This window comes from Haemorhous mexicanus, chromosome 4, assembly GCF_027477595.1.
Source record: "Haemorhous mexicanus isolate bHaeMex1 chromosome 4, bHaeMex1.pri, whole genome shotgun sequence".
NCBI lineage: Eukaryota > Metazoa > Chordata > Aves > Passeriformes > Fringillidae > Haemorhous > Haemorhous mexicanus.
Genome location: NC_082344.1, coordinates 29264005 through 29276844, shown reverse-complemented (window position 1 = coordinate 29276844; position 12840 = coordinate 29264005). Strand labels below are relative to the sequence as shown.

Sequence of the window (12840 nt, the reverse complement as noted above, 5' to 3'; positions counted from 1 at the left end):
TTTTTCATTCAATATCATTTTCTTCACACAATCCACTGCTTTCAGTCTGGAGAATGAAAAGTTGTTTCCTTCCCCCTTTACATTTAAAGGTGTAAATAAACAAAGATACCTAGAGCAATGTATGGAAAATATGCATATAGTTCCAACATGAAAGAGACATTCTAGAGCACAAACTTGCTGAAATTAGCTTTAAGAATAACTTCTGCCTTCAACATCTTGGAACTTCAGGATTCAGCGCTGCTAAAAGATCAAAGGAACCCACAAATAAATTGCATGATGTTCTCATAAGTCAAAATTACTGCAACAGGAATATATAGTTAAGGAGTGCCAGGGCAGAGAGAATATATTATGATGAAGTTGTATTGATAAGCAATGATGCTTGAGACTACCTAAAAATATGCAACACTGCCCCCCCCCCCACCCCCCTGCAAAAATAAAGTCAAAACCCCCCAAAACTAAAACCTCCACTTTACCAACCATTTGCCAAAGTTCTTTCTGTTAGTCATTTCTAAGGCCTTATACCTTTTAGCAACATCCAGTATTAAAAACTCAGGTTTCAGACTTTGGTCTTGCTTAATTTTATGGAATGTGGGCTTCCTTTTCCAACAATGTGTAATAAAATTTAAACATAACTGGAGTACACTATAACAAGTGAATGGTAAGGACATACCAAACTGGGAGGCTTGATTAAATACAGCCTCCCAGTAGATTTCATCTAAGTATCCAGAATCCCAGAACTATTTGTGAAAAGCAATGACTTCACTTAAAAGAAAATAAAAATCTCTGAGTTAAAGAAACAGAAAGCGCAAGAAATGCAAGTACTACTCAGTTTGTAGTAGCATTCCCTTTATTTTGCCAGCTGCTAAACCCAGCTCAAAACCACTTATTGATGAGGTACAGCACTATCTGATACACACAGTACTGATATATATGTTGATTTAATACTGATAGATACCCAATATAAACAGTGCATCAGGAGTGGTTCCATGTGCTGGGGGCTATGGACGGGCAACATAACCACAAGCTCATTCCTGTCGATCCAATGCACACATCCCTGCACAGAACACATGCTGTATGTTAAACCTTGTACCTCTGCTGAGGATGGACCAAATACTGGGTTATACTCTGTTCCTCACTCAAGGCTATGCGAGAGTAAAACGGCACTTATACGATCAACCAAAAGGGAGGCAGCATCTACGTTTCCTTTAGCAATAGGCAAACGCAAGTGGATATTTCCATACACGCACTCTCCAGGCGAACAAGCATCTCCCCGCACAGCCCACCGGCCTACGCCGCTTCCAAGCGCTCATCCCAGTGACAGCACTGAATAAAGGACCACAACGGGCGCTTTGAGACGAACCGCTTCACGCGCGGCCGCGTCCCCCACGCAAAGCGCGGCATCTGAATTTCCCACGCCGCCCTACAGCCCGAGCGCACGTCGAGCCCCGCGATAAAACCCCGGGGATGAACTGAACCACGACCCTGACGCCGCTTCCTGCGGCTCCCGCTCCGATCCCGATACTCCAGTACTCCCCCACGAGGGCGGTCTCCCTACGACCACCGCCACGGGGCACCCGCGCTGCGCCGGCGGCTCGCAGCAAATTAGCAGCAACAAATTACCGGGGCCCCTCCTGGCTCCCTCCCACCCACCGCAGGGAGCTCGGCCCGGGCCGGCCCGCGAGGCAGCCCCGGGGCACCCACAGCGCCGTTTCCCAGCGGCTGGCGAGGGAGCACCGAGGCGAGGCCACCGGAGCGCGGAGAGGGGCACCGAGGACGCGGCGAGGGCCGAGCCCGCCCGGCCGAGCCCGCGGCCCCGCCGGGACACTCACATGAACCGAGGAGCCGCCACCGCCGCCCGCCCGGGCTAGAAGGACCCGCTCCCGGGGCTGCCCCAGCGAGCGCCTGACTTTTGCAAGCAGGCGCCGGGGAGAGCCTCGCTCCTCCAGCACGCACAGGGCTTAGGCTTCCAATGCGTCCTTCCCGGAGCAGTGGCAGAGCACGCAAACACTCGAGGGGAAGGGTGTTAAACTCTCTTACTCTTTTTGTTTGTTTGTTTGTTTTGATTTTGTTTATGTTGTGTTTTTGTTTTGTTTTCCAATAACCCTGGGGGGGGGAAAAGGAAGCTCAGGCACTGTGCGAGTCACCCATGTGGCCCTACAGCGAGCGGCTGGCGGGGAGGAGTGACATCACTGGGGCCGGGCCGGGGCGGGGCCGGGGCGGCGGCGCTAGCGCAGGTACCACCGGAGCCTTTGCCTTCCCTCTCTCCCGGTCCTTCGCCTGTCCCCGTCCCTCCATCCTCATCCCCTTCTCCTTCCCCTATCCCTCTTCCGTTCCCATCCCTCTCCCCTTCCGCATCCCCCTTCCCCATCCCCTTACTGCTTCCCCGTGTCCTTGCCTATCCCCTCCCCTTCCCCAGGGGTCTCTGGCCAGTTTGTCTGCAGCCGCGCAGGGCTGATCAGGGTCCCCTGCATTTCTGCGAGTCTACTTTAGAGAGCCGGGTAAAAGCGATTTCTCTGCTGCCACGTTTAGTTCCTGAAGAGACCTATGTGTCGGACAAATCAAACGGTGACAAACCTCATTTTAGGTCTTCATTAGGACACTGATGTAGCAGAATTCAACTTTTCTTTAACACCTATTCTGCATTGTAATAAACTTTGTGAAATCACTCAGTTTCAGGGTTTTTTGTGAAGTAGCGACACTAGTTAGAGTTGTATATTCTATTTCAGTTATTTTATCAAATTAATAATTACTGTAGTTGTAGCAGGAATATTTTAAGACTTAAAAGCAAAGTTATTTTGTGGAAGAATTTCTTCCCATGAAATGGCTCTCTTTGTTTAACACACCATGATTTAATGGAAGAGTGTTAAGTATAGGAGGCTTAGGGTACCTGCTCTCCTGAAATTGCTCTCAATTTAAAAATAATTAAATAGCAGTACAATTATCTTTTAATTCAGAAAAGCTGCCTTCATAAGGTAAGGAATATTTACACCTGAGTATTCAGGAGGCATTTAAGTCAGTAGGCATTTCAAGTTCCTAATGGGGCCACTTGCCATTATTTCTGCATGTGGATGCTCTAGAAATTTATAGATGTGTTTCACTGGATGGGCTCATTCAGGTTGGTCTCTTTGTATGTGCAGTATTTGCTTCTGAGAATCAGATTTATTATGTTTTGACTTTTTTTTTTCCCTAAGGGCAAAATTCGTAGTGTCCCATAACTCAATCACCTTAGCACTGCTACAGTGAAGTTGGAAATGATGGTTCTAGAAAAGGCTGACTTCTGAAGAATAAACATTTGTTCTCTGAGAGCAGTAGATGTTTGGAGGAGCAAATAAATTGCACAATAGGTGGAGTTCCACTTTGTGTTTTATTTCTCTTTTTTGAACATCGAAAAGATACCTACTGCAAGATTTTCAAGGTAGTGCTAATCTGAATGTTGAACAGGAATTTCTAAAAATGTCTTTTTTTTCTGATTTTGCTGAGAATGTTGGTGTGTGTTTTTGTGTACTGTAAAGGTTTCTAAGGGGGATTTGGATGAAGATAGGGAGCTGGCGAAGGTTGTTCAAAGGTGGGATGTAATAAATCCACTCCTGGACTTCTCATCTTTATGCCAGGCACGTTTCACAGATGTGACAGACTGTCCCCCATATATGGGATAAATAGTGCTCTGGAAACAGTGACTCAGTAATTTTAGATGACACTAATAAGACAAGTCTTCACTTCCTCTTCCATCCTTGCTGTTTTGGATTATCAGAATTGAATTTCCAGAATTCAACCCCAAAATTGAATTTGTGTTAACTGGTTCTGGTGTCAGTTTAAAATAACAAACCTTTCTTCTTCTCTTGCTGTTTTTATTCCAAAGAGGTTCTGCAGGATATAATCAATTCCTTCAAATCACACAATTAATGCAGTATGTGTCTTTTCTACACAGTGAGAGTGAGTTTGAGGTGTAGAATTGTGTGCATTGAAGTAAAGACAATGTGTAGCACTCTGCTGTGCTTTTAGTTCTGCCAGACTTTGATGTGGAGTGAAAAAAGAAACCAAAAACAAACAAAAAAACCCCCTCAATTTAAAAATAGTCAGAGAAGAGCTTTTTTCAGATGAACTTTTAAAATACCTATAACCATTCTTTTTGAATTTAGAAATGTCAGTAAGTTACTAGAGAAGTGTTGAGACTGAAAAAAAATTGTTCGAAAACCCCTTTCATTTAAGCTGTAATATGTGTCCCTTTCTAAAGGTGGTGGAAGGCTTAAGTTTGGGGTTACTTGTTTTATTTTTCAACTCAGTCTCTGGAATTTATGTAAGTTGAGAATTAAGGAGCGATCAGAGTTTGACTGTGAGGGTAACAACAGAACTGGTTGCTGATATCAGAGAAAACCTTTTCCATTGCTTTCATGGATTCCCTGCAATTAACGCTGTAGTAAGAGAACATGTTTTGTTCCATACCTGTTAAAATTCTTTATTGATTCCTTTAGGTGGGCAACAGGAAGGGTTTGTTTGCTTATCTCATGTCTTGCTTTTTGCCCATCTGGTTCCCAACCCAAGGGAGCAAGTGAGAAGTGTGCAGTTGCCTACTGGAACAAATTCCAGGTGCTGTAATTCTCTTCCTTGTAAGCCAAGTGATCTGGAATGCAAGGAAAGTTTAATCACTTAAAATGGTTACTGAATTGATGGGATTTAACAATTCTTTTTATTAAAATTCCTTTCTAAGTGTCAGCTGAATGCAGGTACAGTGCATTAGAGAGGTATTATCTGACTATTTTTCTACAGTAAAAAGGAGAACATTTTACCTCAGTAAATATATTGTACACTACATATTTACCTTCTTTGAGACATGATGCATCTTGCTGCTAGGCATACTCCTACTCCCCCTCCCCTCCACTCTAATCATAATAACTTGGTTTTCTTCTGTTTTAGAGCAAGCATTAGAAGATCATTGTGCCAAGCAAGATTGTTATTGAATCTGTAAACTAAGCTATTTTTTTCTAAGTGTTTAATATATATTTTCTTTCTTATCTTGAGTAGTTTATTTGGCAGATGTTTTTATAGGAATGGGGGTTCTTCTTATAAATACACTCTTATGGGTGTGTTCCAATTGGAATCTGCTGCATGCCAGTAAATCTTTGTGCTTGCACTCTGTCCAATTGATGTCTTTCCAGTGGAAAAATCTAACTGTAATGTGCATTGTTCACATCCTGAAATAAATCATCTGCAAAAAATTATGAGATATTCATGAGATATGAAAGTATTGTATCTTATTTATAAATAAGAGTTTTAATACAAATACTGATATAAATATTCCAATGGTCAAAGCTGGTTTGGATTTTTCTTGCTTTTTTATGTTTGATTCCTTAACACTATGCATTCATATTCAAGATGATTTATTTTGCTATTTATCAAAGTGTAAAAGTACATATCTCATATCTGTGTTTCTTCAGGGAAAAAAACCCACAAATGAGATCAGTCTTTATGTTTGCTTTGTATCCTAAGCTGGACTGTGTAAGTTAAAACAGAAGGTATCTTTCCTAAGGTCCATTTGTATAGACCTAGTAAATATGTTTAGTAGATAAGAATCTTTGTGCAACCTGTATGGAGTTGCTGTCAGCTGGCATTCACAAATAAATTTAATATTTTTTTACTGGGAATTTTGTGCTTTGAACAAGATAGTTCCCTTAGGGAAAGAATAATTTTGAGACCAAATTGCTAAGTCTGTTTCTCCTGTGTGAATTTCTGAGGAAAGAGAACCATCTTAATTGCATTATTTAGTAAATAACTAGTAACTGGAGTCTGTGTCTTTTGCTGATAAATTTTTACTGTGTGTTCTCTCTTGAAGGAACACGAATTGCTCTGAAGGACTTCGGATTGTGTGAAAAAGATGTTTCCTTTAAAGGACACTGTGATGGGTGCCTCCACCTTCTTTGCCTCAGCTCTGCCGCATGATGTCTGTGGAAGTAACGGCCTCCCTCTGACACCTAACTCCATAAAAATTCTGGGCAGATTTCAAATCCTTAAAACAATCACCCATCCCAGACTTTGCCAGTATGTTGACATTACCAGAGGTAAACATGGTGAGTATCTGTTTAACTAGCAAGTTTTTTGTATGATTACGATGTTGGGTTTGGGGTTTTTTTGGTGACAATATATTTTAAGGTGACTGAGCAGAATACTGCCTTCATAGCACCTGCAAGTGGCCAGTTTTCAGTCTCAAAATTTCTGAATACCTTTACTATGACCAGTGGTGTTGGCTCTTTTGCTTCTTCTCTGTAGTCTCAAAGCAGAGATTAGTTGTCTGTCCTGTCTTGTTGTGTTACAGTGAGCTAAGAACTTCCTTCTTTTTATACCTCACTGAAATTCCTGAACTCAATTGCTCTGCCATGTCTTTGTGTGGAATATGGAAATAGATGTATTTTTGATGGTGAAGTCCTACATCCATGTTCTGATGTTGTGAACATTTTCATGTGATAGTTTCTTGTGCTTGATTTGCAGCTGGTGTTCTCATCTCATGTCCTGACTGCAAGCTTCCTGTATGATTAGCTTTTGATTTCTTTAAGATTTCTCCCACTTAGGGGTTACTTTATTTTAGTACAGGTTTGAAAGGGTTTTTTTCTGTACCTGTTGTCACACTTATTGTTAGCTCAAATAAAACTTCTGTTGTTTCTTTCTGCTCTAGATATTCTGTTGCAAGCTCAGCAGGACAACAGCACTTAATTTCCACAAAAAGGCTGCAACACCTGTGACAATTTAAGTCATTGCCACCTTCAACTTTTAAATCAACACTGTTCTCATACAAAAGTGCATTATATGTATTTGATTATCTACAGGCTCTCATAAAGTAGGGCAAGTCATTCTTTTCCCTTTTAGCATGCAGTATGATGGAATGTTTCAGGTTTTTACAAAATTAGGATATTGCCAACTCCAGATACTAAAGTATTTTGTGGGTCAGGGTGTTCTTTATGTGTTTTCCTTTGCCCTCAAACATGTAATTTTTCACTTCTGCCGTCAGGAGGTCTAGAAAATTTATTAATTTTCATTTGTATTTTAGTACTGCTTGAAACAAAAATTGGGGTTTTCTTAGACTATTATTTGGTATGGAAGGTTAGGAAGTATTAACTAACATAACATTTAATAAAAAAAAAATAGTAAAACATGGCCTTTTTGATTACAAAGAGTAAAGGACATGAAGATTTATGTGTGTGTATAAAAATGAAGGAAAAAAATTCATTCTTACAGTTGAAGTAACTTGAAGGATAGTAAATAAAATGTCTAACCATGAAGTCAGGAGAGTGTTCTGTTTTAACAGTGGTTAGAATGGCAGCTAATAATTTTGCTGTAGTATGGGAAATTTGGCAGCAAATTTTATCATTTTGATCCTGGCAGAACTTTCCATGTATTAGTTCTATGCATAATGATTTCATGTTTGTAGAGTTCTGCTTGCAAATGTCAGTTTCCACTCTTGCAGAGAAATGTGAGAGCAGACTAGGAAAACAATGCAAAAATAAATTTGATGTATAAATTCCCCCATAAAAGGCTTTCAGAGGGGGAGTATTAAAAAAAATATTCAAATGGATTTTTTTTTTTTAATTAAACTTAAAAAATCTGTGCTAGCGTTGTAGATGGCATACTCAACATTTTTGTTAGGAGATTACTGGATGCATGGATGGTGGGGTTGACAGTGCTTTGCATGAGGAAACTGGGAAGATAATTTTCTGTATCTCACAAAACAAAAAATAGTGGTGTTATCCGTAAGCTGTACATCTTGTAACATTTATTTATGTGTAATTCTCTGTACGATGTATGTCAAAATAATTCAGCATCTACCAAATAGGTAGAACAAGAAGTCTCTATGCTCAGAGTTTAGTTTGGATTTCAGTCCTCTTATCCTTTTTTTTTTTTTTTTTTTCAAATTAGAGAGACTGGTTGTGGCAGCTGAACACTGTGAGAAGAGTCTGGAAGATTTGCTACGAGAAAGGAAGCCTGTCAGGTGAGGTGTCAAGCTAACTCAAATCCACTCATCATTATTTCACATATCATCTGTGGCAAAATCCTGGACCATCTTTTAACTTTACCTGTTTAGCTAAATTTTACTCTGTTAAAGTTTAACCTGAAGACATTTTTTAGCAGATAAAAATATGCACCCAAAGTGGGAGTACTCATTTCTGTGAAATTTTGTTACGGGGAACTTGCTTACAATTGAAAGAAATACTTGGTAATTCAGAAAATAATGTAGTTCTGGTGTTTCCTTTTAAAAATGAAATGAGACTTATGACAGGATACAGAACTTTCTAAGAATTAATGTGAAGGTTAAGTCTGCTAGGTGGTGAAATACAGCTTTCACTAGAACGGATAGAATTTGGTGTGTGTTTTTTATTTGTAGAAATCTATTAATTTATCATCTAGAAAGTGGACAAGATGTCAGATAATATGCCCTGTGTTTTTGTTAGCATTTTGTGAACTTGGACCTGTATGACAGTGTGTGTTGCAGAGGGCTGTAGCTTGTTAGGGAAATACAGCTTCCATTTTTTCTTAGATAAAGTGATAGTAGGTCTAAAGGGCTTTTCTTGTGTTATATATGTTATAGTTCTTCACAAAGTTTTGCATCAGGTTCTTATTGTGCAAAGTTCCCGAACAGTTAAAGCATCAGAAGCTCCTTTCATTCCTTTTAAATTCATATCTCACACTGTTCTTCTTTGAGCATGTGTGTCTTGGTGTTAGATGAGAAGCAGCCCGGACTGCCTGCTTCCTTCTGGACTGTTTTGGAGAAAACTTCCATGTAGCTGTTTTAATTTGCTTCGAGTTGCTCGATGCAATATACTTAGGCAGATTCTCTGACAGAACTTCCTCAGATAGCAGATGTGCTCTATATGCACATCCATTTTGCCCTTTTATGCCAGCATGTCTTTTCTGACCTCCAGAAGGATTTTTTAGATCTTTTTAGATAGGTTGGTAAGGTATGCAACTTCAGGTTTTGGTGTGCCGTAAGAAGTTATTTTCTTAGTTTGTGATGTTAGCTCAGCTCTTTGGGCTGTGGCTCTGTTAAAAATAGTTGCACAAAGCCTGGCTTTATTTTTTCCTCTTGTCTTGAGAGAGTTTTTGCTGTAGTAAATTGTTCTTCTATCAGATCTTTCTTTTAATGAGCCAGTTGGGATTTCTTCTGGATGTTGAAACACTTGAGGATAAGGGCTGCAATATAGCCTATATGTAAATCCACAGTTTTTAGAGACATTAATATTTCATCTACTGTGAATTACAGTTTTTTCAGTAGTAGCTAAAGGATAAATTATGTTCACTTCAAATGATATTTCTTGCAAGATTGATGTTTTCTTTTTCCTTTTATTTTTTTATGATACCGGAATTTTTTATTCCTATGGAGACCTAGAAACTTCCAGAAATAAGTTGGGAGGACCAATTCCCACTTATTGGTTATGTGATCTGTCTATATCAATTACCTTTGGAGGAAATATTTGGCTTTTTTATGAATTCTGATTACATTGGTCACTGATAGCATAGCTGGCTGCACATCCGGCATAGCTGATGTGTGTGCTATTGCAATTAATTTTTTAAACTGTTTATGGAATGTGAGAAACTGTTCCTCTGGTTTCTAGATTAATTTTCCTTATGCTTGCCAGTAACCTAAGTCCTTTGCACCTGTACTACAAGCTGATGTAAAGCCAGCAGGAAATCTTTTATTATGTCAGTGCTGAAATTAAAGACTTTACATTATGGACAGTCTGTCTTTCTAGACATTTTGGAATACAGGCCATACAGCTGTTTAATAGTTATTTGCATTTAATCTTTGCTGAAGTCATGCATCAAGTGTAGCATGCATTCCTTTAATATATTAATTATATTTTTAAAAAAGAAATGTAGCTATTTTCTTTCTTCGGGTACCTTCAGACTTTCCCCAGGTTTTATAATTCTAATAAATCAGCTGCATGGAGGGGCCAAATACTGGAAATTAGGCCTTCAAATGTTTGCTGCTGTGTTCTGTCACAGTGCAGAAAGTCATTTTACTGACCATCAAACATTTGCTAGAAATTGGAGTTGTGGCATATTTAAGAATTCATTCATTCATTACCTAACAATACTGTGTCAGCAGTCCCCAGGAATTGCAGCCTCAGAGATTGATTGTCATTTTCCTCAAAGCTGACATGCTCAACTTCATTTTCAAAGATTAATGCAAGTAAGCGTTTGGTAATTTACAGCCAGATTACTTTCTGCTTTGAGTGTTGCCTATTTGGGATCCTGGAATAAGCCATAAGAACTCTGCTCAGGTAAATTTTCCCTTCTGCTTTAAAAACTCTTTATCAGGTAAATTTCAAGAATTCTCAAAGGGAGCAATCGAGTGTCAGCTTTTCACAATTCTTACCACAGATAAGCAGGTACTGAAAAGGAATTTATTACAGCTCTCTAGTGTTTTGGTTTTCTTTTTTCAGAGGGTGGCCATGTGGACATAGTAACTGTAGTTAATGCTTCTAAAAGTGGCATTAATCCAATTTTTTTTAACTGTGGTTCCATTGGGCGTCACAGTAACAGCGGGGAGCTCTTTTGGAGTTGTGTGCCACAAGAAGTTCAAGCTGCAACCATGGATAATAGGGTATGATAAGGGTAGGATTAGAATTTTAGTCATTGGTATAGGATAAGAATTTTGGGCATTGATATCCCATTTTTCACCAGACTGCTGTCCACTGTCTTCCCTAAGAGAGATTGTAGTCCAGGTCATTGTTTCCTGTTTGCATATTCTCAGTTTACCATCCTGTTTGTTCTTGTGCTCGCTGAAAGGATGCACTTAATTGCAGTTTATAGCAGTCACACTAGTGCAAAATCAGCTCTCTGAAGTATCTTCAGGAGTCAGTTAAATCTTTTAAAGGCTGGGAATTTATGTACAGTCGCACAAAAATAGTAAATACCTGATTTAAGCTCACAATGGTTTATTGCTGTTCAGAGATTTGAAAATGTGTCTCAGTCTAGCTGGTTTCCTCTGTCTTCCTGTGCATACAAGGATTTTTTTCTTGTGAATGAATTGAAAATAAGTCACAAAAAATTATGGTGGATAGATGTTTTATAATTTAACAGTCTCACTAAAGTGGCAATCAAAGTTTTAGTTCTTCCAAGTTCCTAGTTGTTAGTGTTGCTACCAAAGACCAGAATCTAGGATGTATATTTATCTTTAAGGTTCTCCATCTTTTAAACACATTTCCAACTACTCCTTTGAGATACCTTTTCCAGACAGTGTTAAAGGAGTTATTTTCTCTGCTCCTGTGCTGTTATTAAAGGAGTTGTGAGCATTTCCTTTTCTGTCATGCTTCAAGTGTGTTTCTTCTTTGAAGAAGTTGGTCTGCACTTGTATTCATAACAATAAAAATGCCAAAAAATACTGACATTCAGCAGACTTTTGGCACCTACAGTACAGTTTCTGGATTGGTCTTCCATTTGTGGCTTGGACAGTCTAAGTCCATTCCTTTCTTCAATAAAATATTGTTGTCATATGTTTTGAAAGTCATGGTATTGAAAAATTACTAGTGAACCATCAGATACAAGGTATAGTTTGTCATACATGGAACATTTGATGGGAAGCAGACTGTGTCTGCAGCTGTTTACTAGTTTGGAGAAAACATGATCTGGTGGATTCGGATGAGTACATTTTATTTGGCTACATTAAACAGTTGTCTGTTCACTGATTGGACTAGAGTTCTTCATGCCATCATTGCTGTTAGTGTGCTTTTGGCAAACTTGAAGTGAGACTGTGGTACAGAAGTTATTAGATGGGGAGGAAAGCAATTTCTGAGTAGGCAGGCATTCTTCAAAAATGTTTGTAAAACAGGTGCAAGTCATCAAAAGGCTGAAGGTTGTACATGATTTGACTTGAAGAGCTGCATATGAAAAGAGTTTTAATGGGCTGAGTGTATTCTGCTTTGAATCAAATCTGTGTTGGAATTTCACATGAGAAATCCATATATCACAGTAAGGTTGAATTTGGCGGGGATAAATTATGTAATAGGAAAATGAAGTAGCATTTATAAACAAACTTAAACTTTTTTCCCCTATGCATGTGTGAAGTTCTGTAGTTTGGACATTTAGTGTCTCCAGACTTTTTCTTTACTTTCTTGATAATGCTTTACTTGCATAGGTATGATGAAAGATTATCTGTTAGTCTGGAATTGTTTATATATTGTCCAGTTATGCTTTTCTTCATATAGAAACTCTGATTTATTTCTGTAAGTAATTTTTAGCCTGACTGCAAATCTTCCTGTAGCATTCCTTTTAGCATAGGTTGTCTCCTGCGATTGCCTTTACTCTCACAAGAAAACAATTGTTTGGAATGGAAAAGGGGTGCAGCTTGCATGAGGCATTAGAGGTGAACATTGTTGCTCTAGATGTTTGAGTGATCTTTTTAGGTATGGCACCAAATTCTTTGCTTGCATATTTGGCTGCACTGTTGGATGGCAGCGCAAGGACATTTCAGAACACATATGTGTTTCCTCCTTATATGTGAAACATTAGTGAGTGCATGCGTGTTTCTTATCTTGTCTTGCTGGGGGTGGGGGGGAAGTGAAGAATCCTACTCTTTGAGATTGCTAGTGTCTGCCTCTTGCTATTAAAATGTGGATATGATAGCTATATGTAATTGTGCTGATTTCAACTAGGGTAGAGTTAATTTCCTTTCAGTAGCTGTTCCAGTCCATGTTTTGGATTCAGAATGAGAATGGTGTTGATAACACTGATGTTTTGGGTTTTTGTTAAGTCATGTTTATCTGAGTCAAGGACATTTTTCCTTGGCTCATGTTCTGCCAGTGAGAAGGTACACAGAAGAAACTGGGAGGGGTGACCCAAACTGAGCAGTGG

At 39.2% G+C, this 12840-nt stretch overlaps 2 protein-coding genes across 5 annotated transcripts in view; one reads left to right on the top strand and one right to left on the bottom strand.

Annotated features, from left to right (window-relative positions):
* The window catches only part of AIMP1 (aminoacyl tRNA synthetase complex interacting multifunctional protein 1), a 31555-nt gene extending 29612 nt beyond the window's left edge, over window positions 1-1943 (bottom strand). Inside the window, exon 1 of one of the 2 annotated variants that reach the window (XM_059844227.1) lies at window positions 1830-1943. In XM_059844227.1, the coding sequence (XP_059700210.1) occupies window positions 1830-1831 (2 nt within the window). In that variant the 5' untranslated portion in view covers window positions 1832-1943. Of the gene's footprint in view, window positions 1-1650; window positions 1670-1829 lie in introns of those variants that run through there. The other variant, XM_059844228.1, reaches the window with a different exon arrangement.
* Window positions 1944-2161: 218 nt separating this feature from the next.
* Window positions 2162-12840, top strand: part of TBCK (TBC1 domain containing kinase) — an 87918-nt gene continuing 77239 nt past the window's right edge. Inside the window, exons 1-3 of one of the 3 annotated variants that reach the window (XM_059844225.1) lie at window positions 2162-2234; window positions 5831-6065; window positions 7906-7978. In XM_059844225.1, coding sequence (XP_059700208.1) covers window positions 5873-6065; window positions 7906-7978 — 266 coding nt within the window. In that variant the 5' untranslated portion in view covers window positions 2162-2234; window positions 5831-5872. The other 2 variants (XM_059844223.1, XM_059844226.1) reach the window with 2 other exon arrangements.